The sequence below is a fragment of the Labrus bergylta genome, chromosome 3 (genome assembly GCF_963930695.1).
Source record: "Labrus bergylta chromosome 3, fLabBer1.1, whole genome shotgun sequence".
In the NCBI taxonomy this organism is placed as follows: domain Eukaryota; kingdom Metazoa; phylum Chordata; class Actinopteri; order Labriformes; family Labridae; genus Labrus; species Labrus bergylta.
Window position 1 is genome coordinate 7,972,978 of NC_089197.1, and position 22,093 is coordinate 7,995,070.

At 40.4% G+C, this 22,093-nt stretch overlaps 1 protein-coding gene and 1 pseudogene across 2 annotated transcripts; both read left to right on the plus strand.

The window, feature by feature from the left end:
* The first annotated feature begins 355 nt into the window (after window positions 1-355).
* LOC136178570 (NLR family CARD domain-containing protein 3-like) lies at window positions 356-16,061 on the plus strand (annotated as a pseudogene).
* A 1,671-nt stretch (window positions 16,062-17,732) lies between these two features.
* Window positions 17,733-19,925, plus strand: LOC110004107 (C-C motif chemokine 3-like 1). 2 transcript variants are annotated; one of them, XM_065952592.1, is made up of 5 exons: window positions 17,821-17,869; window positions 17,958-18,026; window positions 18,400-18,484; window positions 18,573-18,684; window positions 19,615-19,925. In XM_065952592.1, exons 3-5 carry the CDS (start codon window positions 18,415-18,417, stop codon window positions 19,706-19,708), a joined length of 276 nt encoding a protein of 91 aa, XP_065808664.1. In that variant the 5' UTR covers window positions 17,821-17,869; window positions 17,958-18,026; window positions 18,400-18,414; the 3' UTR covers window positions 19,709-19,925. The 2 variants fall into 2 exon arrangements, with proteins under 2 accessions (XP_020515320.1, XP_065808664.1); XM_020659664.3 differs by lacking the exon at window positions 17,958-18,026 and having other exon boundaries at window positions 17,733-17,869.
* Window positions 19,926-22,093: the final 2,168 nt, after the last annotated feature.

Below are 22,093 nucleotides of genomic sequence, written 5' to 3' on the forward strand. Positions count from 1 at the left end.
TGAAGCTACGAGCTAGCATTAGCATGCTAACACAACAATGCAGGCCACAGGTGATTGCAGCTCGAGCAGAGGATAATTTTGTCTGCCGTGCTCCTCCCTACCTTCATACCTCTCCTCTCCTCTCTCCTCCCGCTCTCCCCCTCCCTCCTTTTCTGTTTTTTACATCTTGAAATGAGTTGTTTATCTGAATCCGTCAGGTGAATTGTTGTTAAAAATAAGCATAATTCGATATTTATTCAACAAATTAACTTGCTTTGGTTAGAGTTTTTGCAGTGTGGGTTTGTCTCAGCTTCCTCCTGCACTCAGAAACATACCTGTGACTATTGAACTGTTTTGGTGCAGCATTGGAGGCAGAAAAGATAAATACATGCTTTTCAATCACACAAACTTCATGTCGATTCTTGTCAAAGCAAGGACAAAAAATGCAGACACGCCCTGGATTGTGTCCCAAGTTTCATAAAACCCCAGGACTGACGGGGAGCTGCATCTTTTCTCCCAGAGTTCGATCGACACACTGAAGTGGAAAGTGTCCTTAAGTCGACCTGAAGCGAGTTCAGGTAAGAGTCTGTGAATGTTTTAATGAACAGGATCATTTTAGCACATTGTCTCTGAATGTTTATAGTTTTGGCTTCTTCAGATTTTCAGAGAGGATTCTGATTCTTAAGTGTTTCTTTCTGTGTAACATGAGAGTGTTTAAAGTGTGATTTTCATGAACCACAGATAGTATTGTATATACTGTAGGCTTATGTTAACACAACACAGTTTAGTTTCATGTTTTCTCGTTTTTTTAAATACACAAAAACCAAATACTAAGTGCAGGAAGAGGAAGAAAACTCCATGTAGTGTTGTAGTTTAGACCACAAGACCAAGACATACCTGAGACTGAAATGCTCCAAGATCGAGACAAGACCAAGACCAAGGCAGGACGAGACCATAACAATAAATGAAAAATCATCATCTTCTGTGTCACTCACTTAGACCGTAAGTGTTATTTTCGCGCACATATTATCAGGCAGTGTGCCGCTATCGTCTGGTATTAGATAACAAAATAAAGCTACTCCTGAAGGCGTCTATATTGGTGTCTGACTTGTTGCCAACTCACAACCGGTATGTGTTCAACTCGGCTGTGACGTCATTCTCAATTACACATTTATAGCTACAAAGTCAGTAATGATAGGAAACGTATGTGTAGTCTTAGCAGGAACAGCTAAGTGTGATATCAGACCAATCTTTCTAATAATGCCATGAGCAATTTATATGATAATTATAGCAGTAGATTGTGCAGGATGTCGGCTCATATGAACTGCTTGTAAAAGTTAAACAGGCTTCAAGTGCAAAAAGCAAAACGTACTGTTACATCTCATTTCAAGAAACTTCCCTAAATCTGGCATGCTACATTGATGGATAATTTAACTCATTACAAACAGTTCAGGTGGTACACCTTTACTTGAGATTTGTGAATGGACTTGTCAGGTGAACCGTGTGTTATCGCTTGGTAAGATTTGAGTTTTCAAAGTGTACAGATTACTGACTGAACTGTCTGTATGTCTGTTTTAAACACTCACTCAGTGACTAAAGCACACATGGAGACAGTAGAGACTTGCCCTGTTAAATCATCTGTGGGGCTCTGCTGCCCTCTGGTGGTCATTTCATCAAACAGTCTCATCTTGAGCTGCTTACACTGCAGAAACTCAAATATAAGCAAGTATATTTAATCAAATTTCTTGTCAATCATACATAAATACTTTTATTGTAAGTTCCATTCCCCTGACAGTCCAGATAAACATTGTACTTGAAGTAAAATAAAAACAAAAATGAATTCCCTTTAATAAGTATATTATGCTAATGCAGAAGGCAACAAATGACTAAAATGAGATATTCTAACTTTTAAATGATGCATCTCATTTCAAGAGACTTAAAGGAAGAATTTGCGACATGTTCCACATAAATAAATCATAAATCAAGTCTATCCTGTGTAAATGTGTCTCTGAGTCATGACTGTCTACAATGAGGGAGAAGGACAATTTTGTCTGCCGTGCTCCTCCCTACCTTCATACCTCTCCTCTCCTCTCTCCTCCCACTCTCCCCCTCCCTCCTTTTTTGTTTTTTACATCTTGAAATGAGTTGTTAAAAATAAGCATAATTCGATATTTATTCAACAAATTAACTTGCTTTGGTTAGAGTTTTTGCAGTGTGGGATTGTCTCAGCTTTCTCCTGCACTCAGAAACATACCTGTGACTGTTGAACTGTTTTAGGTGCAGCATTGGAGACAGAAAAGATAAATACATGTTTTTCAATCACACAAACTTCATGTCGATGCCTTAGAAATCAGTGCAAAAGTTAAGCCAGCTAATTACAAAAAACTGAGACACGTCCTGGATTGTGTCACAGGTCAGACCGGTTCTTTCCTCACCCTCCTCCTTATAAATTTGAACTCTGATCAGATTCCCCAAAAGACCAGGACTGATGTGCCAGAATGAGCTGCGTCTTTTCTCCCAGTGTTCAATCGACACATTGAAGTGGAAACTGTCCTGAAGTCGACCTGAAGCCAGTTCAGGTAAGAGTCTGTGAATGTTTTAATACATACCCGAGACCAGAGTGCTCTGAGACCGAGACCAGACCAAGACATTTAGGGATCAAGACCAAGAACAAGGCACGGTGAGATACAAGAACAAGACCATAAATATCACTTAAATATAAATATCATTTTCTGTGCAGGGGGCATGTCACTCACTTAGACTGTAACACCGGAAAGGTTGCGGCCATATACGGGGGATAGAAATCCTTCAGGTCAAAGTAATGATGTGAAAAGAATACTCTATCAGTGGTGGTCTTGATATAAAAAAAGACAGAGTCAAAAAGCATTTGATTTTTAAATGAAAACTCCAAAAAGTGGTCTTGAGACAAAGTCAGGAGAGCGAGATCTGGGAACCATATGCGGGAAAGGAGCCACAGGTCGGACTTGAACCGGCGACCTCGAACCTAAAGGACTGTAGGATATATGGGGTACGAACTAACAACTAGGCCAGTGATCATCAGCTGTTACACACACACGCCACATCCAGCCCCACAAAGCTTCCCATCTGGCCCCCAGAGTACAAATCAACTCGGGCTAAGAAACAATGAACGTGAATATAAAATCACAAGGTTAAAATACTCCCATTAGGACAATGTAAGAAATTACAATAACATGAGAACTATTGTGTCGTTGGTGTAAACCTTGTTGTAGTAACGGAGTGTGGATCTCTCTGCAGGTTTGAGCTCTGTGATGGATCAGTGTGAGAACGAAGAGCAGGGAGACGGTCCCTCTAAAACCACCCTGCATCAGGAACATGAAGCTCAGAGGTGAAATGGTGATCTAATACTGGCTGTGACTTTTCTCCATGTCAGGGGGAAGGTCACTCTAAGCTCTGTTTGTGTGTGTGTGTGTGTGTGTGTGTGTGTGTGTTAAAGCCCAGAGCAGCAGTACACACCAGACTCTCCTGGACCTGGACCTGGACCTGGATCTGCTGCCAGCTGTGTGTTCATGAAGAGTGCTCGGTCCATGACTCCACCACCAGATTTTAAACAACCAGAGACAGAGTGAGTCCACACATACTGTCACAGTTCAGTTGCTGTGAGCCCTCAGGGGTCCCCATACTGGTATCAGGCTCCAGTCAGTTGCCTGCCTTGCCTGTTGACAAGCAGCGTCTCTGAGCACCACCACCCCTCTAGCATCCACCTGTAAGCTCCGACTGGGGGTTTTAAGACATCATCCCATCATTCCTCAAATTTCTGCATGTAAAATAAAACTGTGAGGAGTGATACTATCGGAGCCTAGACGGAAAACACAAACAACGTTCTGCTACAATAAATATTGAACTGAACTGTATGTTCTGTGTAATATGAAGCTGTATAATGACATAAAAAACAACATCTAAAGTCATCTTTTTGGAAAGTATGAATTTGTTCCACAGTTTTATATTTTATCTGGACACGATCTGGTCATATGTAATCATTTGTCAAGTTGACACTTGTTCATCACTTTATAATTTTTACAGGATGCAGCAGCAGAGACCAAACGGTCCTGAACCGATCCATGTGTCCATGAAAAGTGACCAGTCTATGGCTGATCCTCTTAGCTTTAATAATAAAGGGTAAGTATTATAGAACTGACTGATGTTTGTTATTATCTGACTCATCTGAGGAAAGAACATCAATATGTTTATGTCTTTGGAAAAGCTCCTTCCAATAACCACAACAGCAGATGACATGAATGTATGTTAGCCTAGGCTAACTTCAAAGATAGAACCTGCTGGATTAAGGCTTATAATAGTGATAAGTGATATAATAGTGAGGCTTATAATAGTGATTGTAGATAAATCATTTGAGCAGGTTAACGATCTTTCAGCACTAGGGATGATTTGATCCCACGCTATGGTATCAAAGCAGAAACTTACCACTTTGCCTGGATGCATTGTCAGCTACAGCCATTTTGGCCTTATAAATGTAAACCAGGGCTTGCCTATATTGTCTATGCATAGAGCCGGCCTTACCTGGATGAAGTATTCTCCTAAGGGCAGCATTGGAGCAGACATTTGAGTATGTGTTCTAAGACTAGAACATGAGGACCCACAAAACACAAGAAAACAAAATGGTTGACTACAGTAACAGAACATCATAAACATTTAGATTCATCTTCTTTGTTTCTGGAAAACATGATGTCAAGTGTATGAACTGGGCATTTACCAAGCTCTCTTAATTGTTTCCTTAACTGAAGGGGGCGATCACAGGGTTTTCCCCAGTGGGGAAGCCTTTTTTTACTACTCTGACACCACATAAAGGCGGGGTTGAATCTTGTTTGGTCTATTTCCTGGTCCAAGCTATCATCTGCTCCAAAAAATGTAAGCAATACCTTCATCCTACACTTGGAGTGGATGAAGTATATCTCGTCTTGGTGAAGCTAAATCTTCCAACCATCCAACATCTTGTCTTGATTGTGGACTGATATATAAAGAACATATCTGCTTCTTCTTCTCTGATTCAACAACTATGTCTGCAGCCAACACTTTGCATTTACAAGTCCTAGTGCTGCAGAATCTGAGTGCGGAGGTTTTAAAGCTGCTAAGGGGATGTCGCATGTTTCTCCTTGACCATTGTTGGTAGGGCCATGTTGACAAAAACAAATTATAGGACATAAAATACTGTTCTGTTTTGGTTATGTGGGCTCTACACCTGTTAGCTCGGCTTTCTCTATATTGATAGTACACTAGACCTTGTGTGTTTCTTTCAAAAGCTCCCATTAAATTTTTAGGGAAATGGCATTGGGAAAGGTACTTGGTACTTTGTAGTACCAGGGACCTGGATTTGTCCTCATGGTAGGCTTTTAAAAATAACCTTAGGGATAAATCTGCTGGCCAGAGACAATGTATTAAATGTGTGCCTGAAAACCCAATGGGCTGCTGTTCAATGTATTTTGGACTTGGTACTCTGCCTCAGCCTCTTTGACGAGCGTGCTCATATCTAGAGAAAGAAGACAACTGAAATGGTAAAACCAGTTTTGAGTCTGAAAATATTACCCAAAACTGAATTTCACTCTCAGAATAGTGCAGTTAACACCAATGAAGGTCTTGCCAAATACAAACATTTGGAAGGTCTGAAACTTGGTTATCAGTTTAGAAATATTTCAATTAACCATTTTTCAGATTTCAATAAGGAAGTCCCCAAAACCTTGTGTTTTCTCCACAGAGTACAGCAGAAAGACTCAGAGGTTCTTGGCGATCAGTCCACCCAGCGACATCAAGCAGACCTGGACTCCATAATAATGGTGTGTACATGTAATAGTAATAATTGTCTACGTTTATATAGCCATTATCAAAACAGAGTTATAGTGTGACATTCAAGGTAAAGGACATGTGAAACATTATGTAGTATTCCAGAACTCATGTATATAACTAAGCCCTGGCATCATGGGGAGTTCTTTTGTTTAGGAAAGAAACTTGAGTTGTTTGAGACCGAGACTCACAAGGGAGCGGTTTGACTTTGTGAAGAACTAGGGCCTGGCCAATTTTTTCCTTCACATTAATTAAAAGCATTTTTGGCTCCATATATTCATTGGACAAGACTAACCCTTAATGTGAGATGCTCTATCAAACATTTGGTAAGAAAGGTTACATAAAGTGGGTTGAGTTGTGTTTTCCTACGGATTAAATATTGCTTTCAACAGTTAAAGGCATTACTTTAAGAAAAATTGAGTTTAGATTTTAGATGGATGGATGGATGATTTGACAGATGGATGGATGGATGGATGGTTTGATGGATGGATGGATGATCCTAACAGTCTCTATGCTGGTCTGCTAAGGCCAGTAGGGTCTTCAGACTGACAAATTTGTGTCACTTCACTAAAATTAAACTTTTATTTAATTTATCAATCTGTTACAGCTGCTTGAGGAGAGCATTGTCACTTTTGTTAAGAACGAGTTGAAGAGAGTTAAGAGGGTTCTGTCATCAAATGACCCAGGATGCTTACAGAGTATGGAAGAGGAGGAGCTGGTCAGCAATGAAGACGAGCAGGTGGGGGTCAGCAGAGAAGCATTTCTGAAGATCACGCTGCAATTCCTGAAGAGAATGAAGCAGGAGGAGCTAGCTGACTGCCTGCAGAGCAGTAAGTGTTTTTTTCAAAGCTTTAACATGATTTTAAAAAGAAGTTTAAGACATCAAGGTTTAAAGGTTTACATGTATAAATTCAGCCACCAATAAGCTTAATTAAACTTATACATAAGGAAAGAATGTTGAGACACTCTTCAATATTTAAAAACCCTGACTTGCTGAGGATCCACTTACTTATTCCTCTTTTGTTTATTTAGGAACTCAGAGCAAAGGAACTGCAGATTGCAGAAATAAACTGAAGTCTAACCTGAAGAAAAAGTTTCAGTGTGTGTGTGAGGGGGTTGGTAAAGCAGGAAACCCAACTCTTCTGAACCAGATCTACACAGAGATCTACATCACAGAGGGAGAGACTGCAGAGGTCAATAATGAACACGAGGTCAGACAGATTGAAACAGCATCCAGGAAACAGAACCAACCTGAAACCATGATCACACTTGTAGACATCTTTAAACCCTCACCTGGACGAGAAGAACCAGTGAGAACAGTGATGACTAAAGGAGTTGCTGGGATTGGGAAGACAGTCTTAACACAGAAGTTCACTCTGGACTGGGCTGAAAACAAAGCCAATAAGGACATACACTTCACATTTCCATTCACTTTCAGAGAGCTGAATGTGCTGAAAGAACAAAAGTACAGCTTGGTGGAACTTGTTCATCAATTTTTTATTGAAACCAAGGAAGATGGAATCTGCAGGTTTGAAGATTTTAAGGTCTTGTTCATCTTTGATGGTCTGGATGAGTGTCGACTTCCACTGGACTTTCACAACAATGAGATCCTGACTGATGTTGGAAAATGCACCTCAGTGGATGTGCTGCTGACAAACCTCATCAGGGGGAAACTGCTTCCCTCTGCTCAGCTTTGGATAACCACACGACCAGCTGCATCCAATCAGATCCCTCCTGAGTGTGTTGACAGGGTGACAGAGATCAGAGGGTTTAATGACCCACAGAAGGAGGAGTACTTCAGGAAGAGATTCAAAGACGAGGAGCAGGCCAGCACAATCACCTCCCACATCAAGACATCTCGTAGCCTCTACATTATGTGCCACATCCCGGTCTTCTGCTGGATCACTGCTACAGTTCTGGAAGACATGCTGAAAACAAGAGAGCCAGGAGAGCTGCCCAAGACCCTGACTGAGATGTACATCCACTTTCTGGTGGTTCAGTCCAAACTGAAGAACATCAAGTATGACGGAGGAGCTGAGACTGATCCACACTGGAATAGAAATAACAAAGAGATGATTTCGTCTCTGGGAAAATTGGCTTTTGAGCAGCTGCAGGAAGGCAACCTGATATTCTACGAATCAGACCTTGAAGACAGTGGGATTGATATTAAAGCAGCCTCAGTGTACTCAGGAGTGTTCACACAGATCTTTAAAGAGGAGAGAGGACTGTACCAGGAGAAGGTGTTCTGCTTCATTCATCTCAGCATTCAAGAGTTTCTTGCTGCTCTTCATGTCCATCTGACATTCACCACCTATGGTGATAATCTTCTGTCAGAAGAAAAGACACCATCCTGGTTGTATCAGTTATTTGTAGACAGATCACCAACTTTCTACCAGAGTGCAGTCGACAAGGCCTTGAAAAGTCCAAATGGACATCTTGATTTGTTCCTCCGCTTCCTTCTCGGTCTTTCAGTGGAGACAAATCAGAAACATCTCAAATTTCAGCTTGCATATACAGGACATGGCTCACAGGCCCATGAAAAAACAGTTCAATACATCAAGAAGAAGATCAGTAAAAATGTGTCTCTGGAGAAAAGCATCAATCTGTTCCACTGTCTGAATGAACTCAATGACAGTTCTCTAGTGGAGGAGATTCAAGAGTACCTGACATCGGGACGTCTCGTGACAGATGAACTAAGTAATTCTGAGTGGTCAGCCCTGGTGTTCATCTTGTTGTCACCAGAAAGAAACCTGGATGTGTTTGACCTGAAGAAATACTCTGCTTCAGAACAGACTCTTCTGAGGCTGCTGCCAGTGGTCAAAGCCTCCAACAAAGCTCTGTATGTGCATTCATAACTATCCACATCAAATGCTTTTTGTTTTTATTTGTCAAGCAACAATGTCATTCAGCACATACTTTCTGTGTTTCCTGATCATGTTAAGATTGAGAAGTTGTGGCCTGACAGAAAGAAGCTGTGAAGCCCTGTCTTCAGTTATCAGCTCCCAGTCATCCAACTTGAGAGAGCTGGACCTAAGTAACAACAACCTACAAGACTTGGGGGTGAAGCTGCTGTCAGCTGGACTCAATGCTCCAAATTGCAATCTAGCTGTACTCAGGTAAATGTTCAACTATTCTAAATGATAATCTGGATTTGTATAAAAAATTATTGAAGGGATCTACTGAAAATATGTTTCAGATTCAGTGGCTGTGCACTCTCTGATAAAAGCTGTGAGGGCCTGTCTTCAGTTTTCATCTCTCAGCCATCTGCTCTGAGAGAGCTGGACCTGAGTAACAACAACCTGCAGGATTCAGGGGTGAAGATACTCTCAGCAGGACTTAAGAGTCCAAACTGTACATTGGAAACTCTCAGGTCAGGGGTCAGCTATTAGTTCAATTTTATCCAGCATCTTCATGGTTGACATGTTTTACCTCTAAATTAACTGACTGACAATCCTTTTCAGGTTGAGGGACTGCAAACTGTCTGCAAGAAGCTGTGAAGCTCTGTCCTCAGTTCTTAGCTCCCAGTCCTCTAACCTGAGAGAGCTGGACCTGTGTGACAACGACCTGTTGGATTCAGGAGTGAAGCTGCTGTCTGCTGGACTGGAGAGTCAAAACTGGAAACTGGAAACACTAAGGTTAGGGTTCAACTGGTTTAAAGAGCAATCAATGCAAAGGGAAAAAAAGGATTTGCTAAGTATTACATATGCATACCAATATGCCATACAAGATGCAAATAGATACACATTTGCTTGCAGCAATATCACATAATTGTATGGGTTAGAGCATTGGTACCAGCAGATTGCAGCAAATATCTGTGTTTGTGCATGTGTGTGTTTATTTAGACTGTCAGGCTGTCTAGTCTCAGAGGAAGGATGTACATCTCTGGCTTTAGCTCTGAGCTCCAACCCCTCCCATCTGAGAAAGTTAGACCTGAGCTATAATCATCCAGCGGACTCAGGAGTGAAGCAGCTGTCTGCTGGACTGGATGATCCACACTGGAGACTACACAGCCTCAAGTATGGACTTAAAGAAACAAAAGCTGCTAACACACTGTTTCGCTGTCTGTCTGACTTACCAGTGTATTGATATGCAGCACACACACCGAGTAGCATAGTCAGAACAACTTTATTGACACTTTATTGACACAACTTTATTACTCACACTCGAGTATCCTAACATCCTGAAGAGGATGCACATACTGCCCCTAGTGGCAACACTGTACTTAACAGTACTTATCAATACAACCAGTGTTCCGTTCTTTATATTGAAGGGTAGATATAGAACAACCATAGTTGTATGAGGGAGTGTGTGACTTTGTTTCTTCTTCCAGGGTGGACTATGGCGGACTTCAGAGACTGAAACCTGGTATCAAAAAGTGTAAGTATGTGAAAGGCAAGCTGCATTGTAAAATATGCATGTATTTTATTTCTTCTTTTTGTTCATGTAAATGGTCTGTAATGATTGCATGCAGCTCTTTCAATAAATAGGCAACACAAAGCCATGATCCTCTACTATTGCATATAGGCCAATAGCCCATAGGTAATGCCTCTCTGCTTTCATATCCAGAGGCTCTGCCATGTCATCTTGCTACCATATATTACTCTTCTTCGTGTTTTTTGTTTTGTCTGCTTCCTCTTTTGCATTTGTCATTTAAAAAAATGGGGTTGGGTATACTGCTGTCTGTGACTGTAAAGTGAAGTTGATGCTTACGTATGTTTGCATTTATTTCCAAAACAAAAATTAAATGTTTTGTTTTTATAGTTTTAATATTTACTATTCTAAAATGTGGAAAATAGTAAAAAATAAAGAAAACCCATTCTATTAGTAGGTGTGCCCGAGATAAAGCTTACAGTAGCTATATTATAATAATATATTATACTGTATTATTGATAATACTGTTATCATGTGTGTCCAAACTTTGGACTGGTAGTGTATAAATATATATATATATATATATATATATATATATATATATATCAGGACTCAACATTATAACTGACTGAGTTAAAATACTGACTGAAAAAAAAGATAGACAGTAACATGTTCTCAATCTCACAGTGCTTTCCTGTCATACCGGTGTTTTGTAAGTAATTACCGTTTTTGTAAAATGTCGCGCGAATAAAACATTTTTGTAAAAGTCTTAAGTAGGGATGTAAAACAAGGGACTGCATCTGCAAGCCTGATCTCCTCTGGCAGGCTGTTCCAAAGTCTGGGGGCTCTGACAGCAAAGGCCCTGTCTGATTTGGTTTTTAGCCTGGACCTTGGAACAGCCAGTAGGGCTCCGCCAGAGGATCTCAAACTGTGTCCTTGTTCATAGGGGATTAAAAGCTCAGAAATATAGGAAGGGGCCAGCCCATGTTGTGCCTTAAAAGTAATTAAAAGAATCTTAAAATCAAGATCAACAGGGAGCCAGTGAAGGGATGCTAAGATTGGCATGATATGGGCACATTTGTTTGTTTTTGTTAAAAGCCAGGCTGCTGCATTTTGGATAGTTTGAAGACAGTGGATTGATTTTCTTACTTAAACAGGCGTATAATTAATTACAGTAATCAAGTGGGGAGGAAATTAAGGCATGAATTCGTTTTTCCAGATCTTTGTGGGACATGAGTGATTCGATCTTGGCTATATTTCTGAGCTGGTAAAAACAGGACTGTACAACTTTCTTCACTTGCGGCTCAAAACACAAAAACAACCCCAAGGTTTCTGGCTGAGGGTGTCACATAATGGACTAGTTCTCCTAGTTGTTCAGTAATTTGGATTCTTTTGGATGGGGGACCAATGACTATGACTTCGGATTTTGCGTTGTTGAGTTGTAGAAAGTTGTCTGACCATTATTTTATTTCTGGCACTTGAGGATAGTAGTTGTATTTGAATGGTTACCAGGTGTAATCGGGAGGTAAAGGTGTGTGTCATCGGCATAACAATGAAAATTGACATTATATTTACGGATGATGTTACCAAGAGGGAGCATGTAAATTGAAAATAGTGCTGGGCCTAGAACTGAGCCCTGGGGGACCCCATGCACTAATTCTGCTGATGACGACACTGACCCAGCCATTAACACCTCAAAACTTCTGTTATAGAGGTAAGACCTGAACCAGTTTAAGGCCATATTACTGATACAGATCAGTAATATGGATTACAGATCCAGAAGTACCTGTATGGAGCAGTTACCAATATTTTCAGACAAAAGAAGGTCGTTAAAAAGTTTAAGAAGAGCTGTCTCAGTGCTGTGAAGAAATCAGAAACCAGGCTGGAGTTTTTCAAATAAATTATTGTTTGTTAAATGAGCTTGAAGTTGATTGAATACAATCTTTTCAATTTTTTCATTTTTTTCAATCTTGGCTAAGAATGGGAGCTTTGAAATCAGCCTATAGCTTTCCAGAGTGGTTGGATCAGAGTTGGGGTTTTTAAGAAGGGGTTCAATCAAAGCAGTTTTAAAATAGACAGGGACAGAGCCAGAGGTTACCTCCGCCAGGTTAACCTGGCGGTCTGTGATTTGATGGTTCAGGGACAGGTGAGCTGTTAGTATGGGTGCTATTGGTCCGTGATCTGATTTTCCCAATTTTATCAATAGAAAATACTTTAAATTGCTCACAGAGATCAGGTGATAGGTGCAGGTTGCTGTTGGTGGGAGGACCAACAAGCCGGTCAAGGGTTTCAAATAAGAGTTTTGGGTGTTCTGTGAAATCAGGGTGGAAAAATAGGTTGCTCTCGCATCCCTAACTGCATCATTATATTTTTTCATAAGTGCTTTCATATGCTCAAAGTAAACATGGAGGTTAGCGGTCTTCCATTTACGCTAAACTTTACGTGCCTCTCCCTTAATGGAGCGAGTATGGTCATTGAGCCATGGGAGGATTTTTGAGGAAGATCTTGAACAAGATTTGACCGGGGCAACTGAATCTAGTGTTCCCCGGCAGATGTCATTAAATGAGTTGACCAGATGATCGTGTGAGGGATGAGGGGCAGATATGCTGACATATTTGAGAAAGCGAAAATTGACTTGCGGTAGTTGAGTTGATGATACGGGAGCAAACCGGAGCAGGTGGGAGTTTAGGAGTCACAGGAGCATACAAGTTAAAGCTGACACAATAATGATCTGATAAACAAAAATTAATAAGATCTACACTATCGATCTTTAGGCCATATATGATATTACCAGATCGAGAGTGTGGCCTTTAACATGTGTAGCCCCAGTAGGATGCAAAACAAAATTAAAAACGCAAGCGGTGATGAAGGGCCCTCGCACCCCTGTGCATGTCGGGGTGTGTCGCGACCGTGGGAGTGCAGCAGCAGCAGGATTTGTCTAAGCAGCCGGCCACGCAGTTCGATTTGTGTAAAAGTCGTAGTCCTGGCAAGTTCAAATAGGCAACGCTATGAGATTCAGAGAATATATATATATATATATATATATATATATATATATATATATATAATATATGTATATGTAGTGTGATTGTTCTGATTTATGTATCTTTTTCTCCGTCAGATGTCTGTGAACTGGAAGTGGACACAAACACACTGAGCAGAAACCTCACACTGTCTGCTGACAAAAGGACGGTGACATATACGGAGGAGGATCTACCTTATTTTGATCATCTGAACAGATTTAAATCTCCTCAAGTGTTTTGTAAAAATGCTTTAACAGGTCGCTGTTACTGGGAAGTTGAGTGTACAGGAAAGGTTGAGGTAGCAGTGGCTTACAGAAGAAAGAACAGCAGAGAAGTTATTGACTTAGAGTTTGGGGACTGTGATCAGTCCTGGTGTCTGAGAAGATCTGTACATGATGGTTATGAAGTCTGTCACAATGGTGTTGGAACATACATCTCACCCTCCTGTTCCTCAGAAAGAGTAGCAGTGTACTTGAACCATCCTGCTGGCATTTTGTCCTTTTACATAGTCGACGCTGGCATGCTGCTGCACCTCCACACCTTCAAAACCACATTCACTGAACCTCTTTATGCTGGGTTTGCTTTCCAGGATAGTGATTATAGTTCATCAGTGTCTCTTTGCTCTCTGTAGGTCTAAGATTCTCAGACATTCCGCTGACTGACAGTAAACTTTTATCTCCTTCACACACACTCTGCAATGCAATGACCATCTGTCTCAGACTCACATTTAATTCATAACTCAATGTTTTCCTGTCAGCATTCATTTAGACCAGGTGTGCCCAAACAGTCGATCGCGATCGACAGGTAGATCGCTGACTGATTCTCAGTCGATCGCGAGATGTTTAGTCAATATAAAATACAATTGTAAAATAGAAAAGTGATTTCAATGTCATCTCATTGCACTGTTTCCCACACACGATACCTGTGTGGGGAGCCAAGTATACTTCCGACCTGTTTGTATTTAATTTTTCATTTATTCATGAAATTGCTTGAGAGAGTGCAGGCATGCGCAATGACGTGCAGGTAAAACCGGGGGGGGGTAAATGTTTTACAAAAAAGTCATATATAGAAACTATGCTACGAGTATTAAGCGCATTTGATGAAGCTGCAGCTACTTTTCTCTGCTCCTCTCTGCTGTCATGACTGTGAGCATCGCGGGGCACGAGACACACCAACAAACAGCGCACACGCACACACATACACACACACTTGCACTGGAGCGCCAGCCACCACGCGAACCTTTTTACTTTTTACTTTTAATGCTACAGCACACAGTTGATCCGTTATCCGTACGGACCGAGGCGTGAACACACGTGACCCAGTCAAATGGTCGGTTAGACTTTACTCTGTTCACTCTCACTGTGTCTGCAGCTAATTTAACAAAAGCAAAATCATCTCACAGCAGCCTGCTGTAGTCTGTGAACATCTCCACACAGATTAAAGTTGTTTGTTGTAAACTAAATTAAGGGAAAAACATATGTGATATAAATACAAACGTAATATTAAAATGTAGCCTACCCTAAAATAAGAGTTTTTAAAAAAGTATGTCGATATTGCATTATTTTTTACAGAACTCTCATTTATTATATCTGATATTATTTTCTGTTTGTTGTTTGAGTATTAAATGCGTTTGTAGGCTGTCGGTAAAGGCTATGGCTCACTATGTGGACTGGTAGATCTCGGCAGACTGGCAACTTTAAAAGTAGATCTTGGTTCAAAAAAGGTTGGGCACCCCTGATTTAGACAATCCTCCACCTGCTGTCTTTCAACAGTCAAATGCATCGAGAATCTTTGATGTAGAAAATTAGGGGTGTCTCCAACTACGGATTTACATCATTGAACCTACAGCAGCTACAATCTATGCATCTTTCCTACCACTGACAAAGAAACACCGATTTTTACTGTTTTGTGACGTACCATTCGAGGATTAATTGTACCCTGCACTCTTACTATTCCAACTCAAATGGTCCTGCTACATCAACAAGGGTCTGCACGAAACAAATACAGAGAAAGATTTAATCCAAATACATTACATTCATGAGGATCTTTAGGCTGCTGCCCCCTGTTCCTGATCTCCCACTGTATTTCTGTAATAATTCATTTTTATGAATAAATTCTGTTGATCCATTAAAATGGCTTACGCATTCTGTCACCTCGTTGGGCCAATATTGACTCCCCATTCCTTGTTCCCAGTCTAAGTTAGCTAATAAGAGCTCAAATGAGGTGCCTGCCCCTATTCTTATGTATCTATACCAGAGGTCAGATTCTCTGCCCAAGCCCGACCCACTTACGGTCTCATTTTATGACGTCTTATTCTTTTCATGTTTTACCTTTTTTCTTTGTTAAGCACTTTGGTCAACCTTTGTTGTTTTTAAATGTGTGATATACATTTTAATAATAATTTTTAAAGTTGACTCGATGTGTTTCTGAACGTCAGACACTTCTTCAGCGTTCAGCCCAAAGCTTTGTGCCTATTGTCGGCTCACAGCCGTGCTGATATTCACTTTGACATCACAACCTTTAGTGTGGTATTGTTTCAATGATTTTTATTTCCATTTTCATAAAAATCACAGCACAGATTTTTTTAAAGAACCTGTTTGACTTCTGTTAACTTTAATCACAATACAATGTCATCAATACTCATCCAATAAAGTTTTTAAACATCCACTAAGACAGTAACAAGTCCTTTTCTTTGTGTAATTAAAGATGACTCATCAGAGTTAAAGCGCTTCAAATATCTGTAATCTGTAGTTAATTTTAACAGTAAATGAACTTGATCTTGTATATATCTTTTCTAGTCCTCTGACTACTCAAAGTGCTTTGACACTTCAGGTCACACCTACACATTCACACACTGATGGTAGAGGCTGCGGTGTAAAGAGTCCATCAGAAGTAACTAATCCCATTAATACACACTCATATGTCGCCGACGAAGAACCGGGAACCATTTGGGGTTAAGTGTCATTTTTAGCGTTTTTAAAAGACATGTATTATTAGTTTAACTTAATAGTGCATAATCTTATATCCATTACACTAACAGTAACTATATAAACACAACTGACATGGTGGGTGTCAACAACTCTGATAGCAACATTACTTAAAAAGAACAGACCATAAATAACAACACCTTTAACATCAACAAGACTGACAGTAACACCACAGGCACATATACACCCATACCACTAACACCACCAGTAACACACCTTAAACCAACATTAATACCACTTACACCATCCCACAAACAAACACACCAAAATCAACCATACACATAACAGTAACACCGCCATTGGCACCAATACTAAAACCACTTACACCAACTCCAACAATATAACCACAGCCACATCTGGCCCCCCAAAGCTTCCCATGCAGCCCCCATGTCATAATCAGGAATGCTCCCCTGAAGTAGGATTCCGACTTTGAAACTCACAGAACCTACAGCAGCCCGAGTTAAATTATATTATATCACATTATAGCAGCAGCTTAATCCTCTTGTAGTGTAATTAACTCGATCACACGGATAGTATCATGCTAAAACTTCTATCCATGGACATGTTGTCGTGTTATTTTCGCGCACATTCTATCACGTAGTGTGCCGCTATCGTCTGGTATTAGCTAACAAAATAAAGCTACTCCTGAAGGCGTCTACATTTATCCTGACTTGTTGCCAACTCGCAACCGGTACGTGTTCAACTCGGCTGTGACGTCATTCCCAACTACACATTTATGGCTACAAGTCAGTAATGATGGTAACTACATGTAGTTTTAGCAGGAACAGCTAAGTGTGATATCAGACCAATCTTTCTAATAATGCCATGAGCAACTTTATAGTTATTTGTTGTGCAGGATGTCGGCTCATATATGAACTGCTTGTAAAAAGTTAAACTGGCTTCTAGTGCAAAAAACATGTTATACATAAATAAAGCAGAAATCCAGTATATCCTGTGTAAATGTCTCTCTGAGTCATGACTGTCTACAATGAGTGAGAAGCTCGAGTCCTGCTGGCTGTGTTGTTGTCAGAGCCATGTTCACATGGATGGGACGGCTGGCTCCTCCCCTTGTTTATAAAATCATCTTTTTTACACAAGCACTAGAGAAAAGAAGAAGAACATAGCGTTTTAGATCACGGTCATTCTGTGTCAATTTACATGCAATGTGAAGCTACCAGCTAACTAAAGTGTGCTAACATTAGCATGCTAACACAACAATGCAGGACACAGGTGATTGCAGCTCAAGCAAAGGACAATTTTTTCCTCCATGCTCCTCCCTCTCCTCCACACCTCTCCTCTTCACTCTCCTTTTTTGTTTTTTATACCTTGAAATTAGTCGATTGACAGATTTGACAGATTCACCTGCTTTGGTTAGAGTTTTTTCAGTGTGGGTTTGTCTCAGCTTCCCCCTGCAGTCCACAGAAACAGACCTGTGACTGTTGAACTGTTTTAGGTGCAGCATTGGAGGCAGAAAAGATAAATACATGCTTTTCAATAACACAAACTTCATGTCGATTCTTGTCAAAGCAAGTACAAAAAATGCAGACACGCCCTGGATTGTGTCCCAAGTTTCATAAAACCCCAGGACTGACGGGGAGCTGCATCATTTCTCCCAGAGTTCGATCGACACATTGAAGTGGAAACTGTCCTTAAGTCGACCTGAAGCCAGTTCAGGTAAGAGTCTGTGAATGTTTTAATGAACAGGATCACTTTTAACACATTTTGTCTGATTGTTTACAAAATAAATTTTTTGCGTCTTCAGATTTTCAGAGAGGATTCTGATTCTTAAGTGTTTCTATCTCTGTAACATAAGAGTGGTAAAAGTGTTGAGGTACGTTCCATCCATGTTGGCACAAAAGTTTTCTATTCTTTAAATAAAGAACAAATAGCCGTAGTTGTAGTTACAGACATTGTTTTCGCTCTCCTACATCGCCATGCTTTGAACTACAGATCTGAATTAACCACAGCTGAATTTTCTGCATCTACCACTCAACCTTTTTAAAAAGCCGAAAGGAAAGTTAGTTTCACAGCCGACTTGAAAAAAACACCCTCCCCACCTTCCCCCTTCCCCCTCCACAGCAGTGAGTGACGCTTTTTCATCTTAATAAAGTCAAAAACCACAGCACATTTTGTTTAGGAGCTCGTTGTTGCCGATAAAGAGAGCAGCTGAGTGTTAACTCATCTTTATCATCATCACCACACAGAAAAACATCTTCATCATGAGAAGCGCTCACGTCCTCCTGCTGTGCATGCTGGGAGCTGCTTTGCTCTCCTCTGGCCTCTGCAGCGGTAAGAAATAATAAAAAAAATCATTTTAATGTACTCTTTTTGAGACAATCTGAAAGTCTACACAACTGTGTGGTCTTTTCTTCTTCAGATGAACCCGGCCTCGAGGTCTGCTGCTTCAGATTATACTCGGGGAGGGTGAACAAAAACCAGATCCGCTCTTATTTCATGAGCGATGAACGCTGCCAGCTGACTGCAGCCATGTGAGTGTTTGATCCCGTTTTGACGCTTCGATTGAACTTTGATTATTCATTTTGAATTTGACTAGATTTTATGCCTTTTTGTTTTTTATTTATACATCAGGATTATTCAGCAGGGGTTGATTCAACTTTCTTTACACATCTTTATTTTTTGTCCTTTTGTCACAAAGTGGGTTTAAATGTCCCATTTTCTCTTTTGCATTGTATTTAATCTTAATCACGATTAATTGTATTTTAATTGCATGTTTGAAGTTCTATTATTTTACATTTAAAAACTGGTTTTGTTAGGCTTTTATTTTGAATGTTTGTAATGTGTTGAGGTGAGGGTACCTTACTTCCTGTTTGAATAAAAACATACATGTATTTGGGAAGAAATAAGATAAAGTCATTAAAGGAGCTCAGCTCTACAGTCCTAGTTTTAATACATCCCCATAAAGCCATGAATCAGATTTGATACACTTTTTTTTAGACATCTGCATCTGAAATGAAATCTTTTTTTTCTAAACAATCTGATAAATACAACCAGATTCATGCAGGGCACAGATAATGTACCTGCTCCCAGGAACTTTTTTAAAAATTGGATAGGACAGCTGAAGAGAGACAGGAAATGTTACAAGGAGAGAGTCGTAGGATGACATGCAGCAAAGGGCCGAGGTCGGATTTGAACCCTGAAGCTGATGTGTCAGATATAATACAAAACAAAACTCCAACATGCAGCATGTTAGTTCATTTCTTCTTCTTTTTTTATCGTTTTTTAAAGGGGTCCACTAATGACTTTAAAGCGTTTACAATCTGTTGCATTCATTGTCAAACAAAAAAACAAAAAAGTAAATCTACAATCCAAACAGGGTAATTTTCTTCCTTCAATCTGAAGTTCTGAGAATGAGAGGTTGATAATTAATCTAAAATCATTTTCAACTCTTTTTATTCCAGTCTGGTCACGAAAAGGTCTCTTCAACTCTGTGTGGATCCAAACATGCCCTGGGTTAAGAGCATCATGAGGAGTTTGGACAAGGAGTCCTTTTAATCCAACTCCCTGTCGGTCCATGCACTATAACAGCATGTCCATATATGGTCGTTATGTTTGTATTAATGTGAAAATCTACTTAAATCGAGAAGAACCTATTAAACCATGAATATTCTTATAAACCAACTTATTATTATCCTTTGTCTTTATAATAATCTTAAAATGTTTTTTTAACACAACTTTTTAAGCAACTTCTGAATAAAATAATCACTCTTCATTGCTCTGTTGTTTGTTCTTTTCTCGGACACTTTCACATGGTAAGGCTGGCTGCTTTCTTAACTGCCTATGAAACTCATAGTACGTACTGATTCAGCTCAAATGTAGTATGCAGGATGCTAACAAGTCTGAGATTGGCAGTGTGCTAAAAATACCTGGCTATTGTACTGACATGCTTTTCAACAAACGTCATGTTGATTCCAATCGAAGCAAGTACAAAAAATGCAGACACGCCCTGGATTGTGTCCCAGGTATCATTAAAACAGCAGGACTGACGGGGAACTGCATCTTTTCTCCCAGAGTTCGATCGACACACTGAAGTGCAAACTGTCCTTAAGTCGACCTGAAGCGACTTCAGGTAAGACTCTGTGAATGTTTAATGAACAGGATCACTTTTAGCACATTGTGTCTGATTGTTTACAAAAAAATTGCCACAGGTCAGACCATTGCTGAAGTCACGTTGCTCCTTTATTAGATTTGAACTTTAGCTTCAGATCAGATTCATAAGGGTTAGGGGTAAACTTGCCCACTCACTCTTTTCACGCCGTTATCAGCCGCAACATGATACAATGTTTGCCTCACACACACAAATACACACATACACTTGACTCCCCACAGTTCGCCGAGTCAGGTGATGAGGCTTTTATAGGTTTGGTGACATAGTAATTTACTCCTATAGTACTGTACTCCACACAGCCGTTGGAATTTTTCAAACGGAAGGGCAGACACTATGCACATTTCTAACACAATATTTCGAATTTCAATACTTTGTACTCAAATGTCGAGATTTGGACTTGGATTGATCCATAACACTACTTAATACTCAAATACAGAGGTTTATAGTTGAAAAAAGTGGTTTTAGGGTTAAGTTACTCTTAAAATACACAAAAGCCAAATACTAAGTGCAGGAAGAGGAAGAAAACTCCATGTAGTGTTGTAGACAAGACCACACTAACCGAGACCAAGACATACCCAAGACTGAAATGCTCGAAGATGAAATGCAGGACGAGACCATAACAATAAATGAAAAATCATCATCTTGTGTGTAGGGGGCGTGTCACTCACTTAGACCGTAACACCTGAAAGGTTCACATGTGGAAAAATAGCTGATCAGTGGTGGTCTTGACCGGTCTTGATTTAAAATCCGGAGTCCGCCCAGTCCAAGACAGAGACAAGACTGAGTAAAAATGCTTTCAGTTCAGAGATGATACCTTCAAAAATTGGTCTCCAGAACGGTCTTGAGACGAATACCGATTTCTAGTACTACATCAGTAAATCAAAGATTAATTTTTGGCCGTTTGCGTTTATTGGAAAGAAGCCACATATCGGACTTAAACCGGGGCCCCCCGCCTAAAGGGCTGTAGCCTTGGTACATGGGGTTTGACCTAACAACTAGGCCAGTGATCAACAACTGGCGGCCAGCGGGCCACATTGGCCCCCCCCAAATCTTCCCATCCGACCACCAGAATACTTATCATCTCGGGTTAATAAACAGTAAACATGAATTTAAAATCACAAGGTTTAAATACTTGCATTAGGTCAATGTAAGAAGTTACATTTCCTCTCTGACGCCGACTTCTTCACATCGGGCTTGACAGCTGTCAGGCTTATGGGCAGGCATATTGACCCTGGTACAAATGTAGTTGATGGCCCCTGCACTAAGCCATCAGCGGACTGAGAACTATTGTGTCGTACGTGTAAACCTTGTTGTAGTGACGAAGTGTGGATCTCTCTGCAGGTTTGAGCTCTGTGGTGGATCAGTGTGAGAACAAAGAGGAGGGAGCCGGTCCCTCTAAAACCACCCTGCATCAGCAACTTGAAGCTCAGAGGTGAAATGGTGATCTAATACTGGCTGTGACTTTTCTCCATGTCAGTAAAACAATGGACTACATCTGCAAGCCTGATCTCCTCTGGCAGGCTGTTCCAAAGTCTGGGGGCTCTGACAGCAAAGGCCCTGTCTGCTTTGGTTTTTAGCCTGGACCTTGGAACAGCCAGTAGAGCTCCGCCAGAGGATCTCAGACTGTGTCCTGGTTCATAGGGAGTTAAAAGCTCAGAAATATAGGAAGGGGCCAGCCCATGTTGTGTCTTAAAAGTAATTAAAATAATCTTATAATCAATTCTAAGATCAACAGGGAGCCAGTGAAGGGATGCTAAGATTGGCGTGATATG

Bases quoted from the DNA above. Each gene is read 5' to 3' on its own strand.
- LOC110004107 (XM_020659664.3), top strand. From the start codon at position 18,415: ATGAGAAGCGCTCACGTCCTCCTGCTGTGCATGCTGGGAGCTGCTTTG. The intron at 18,485-18,572 runs GTAAGAAATAAT...TTTCTTCTTCAG, and splicing joins CTCCTCTGGCCTCTGCAGCG to ATGAACCCGGCCTCGAGGTC. The intron at 18,685-19,614 runs GTGAGTGTTTGA...TTTTTATTCCAG, and splicing joins TGCCAGCTGACTGCAGCCAT to TCTGGTCACGAAAAGGTCTC.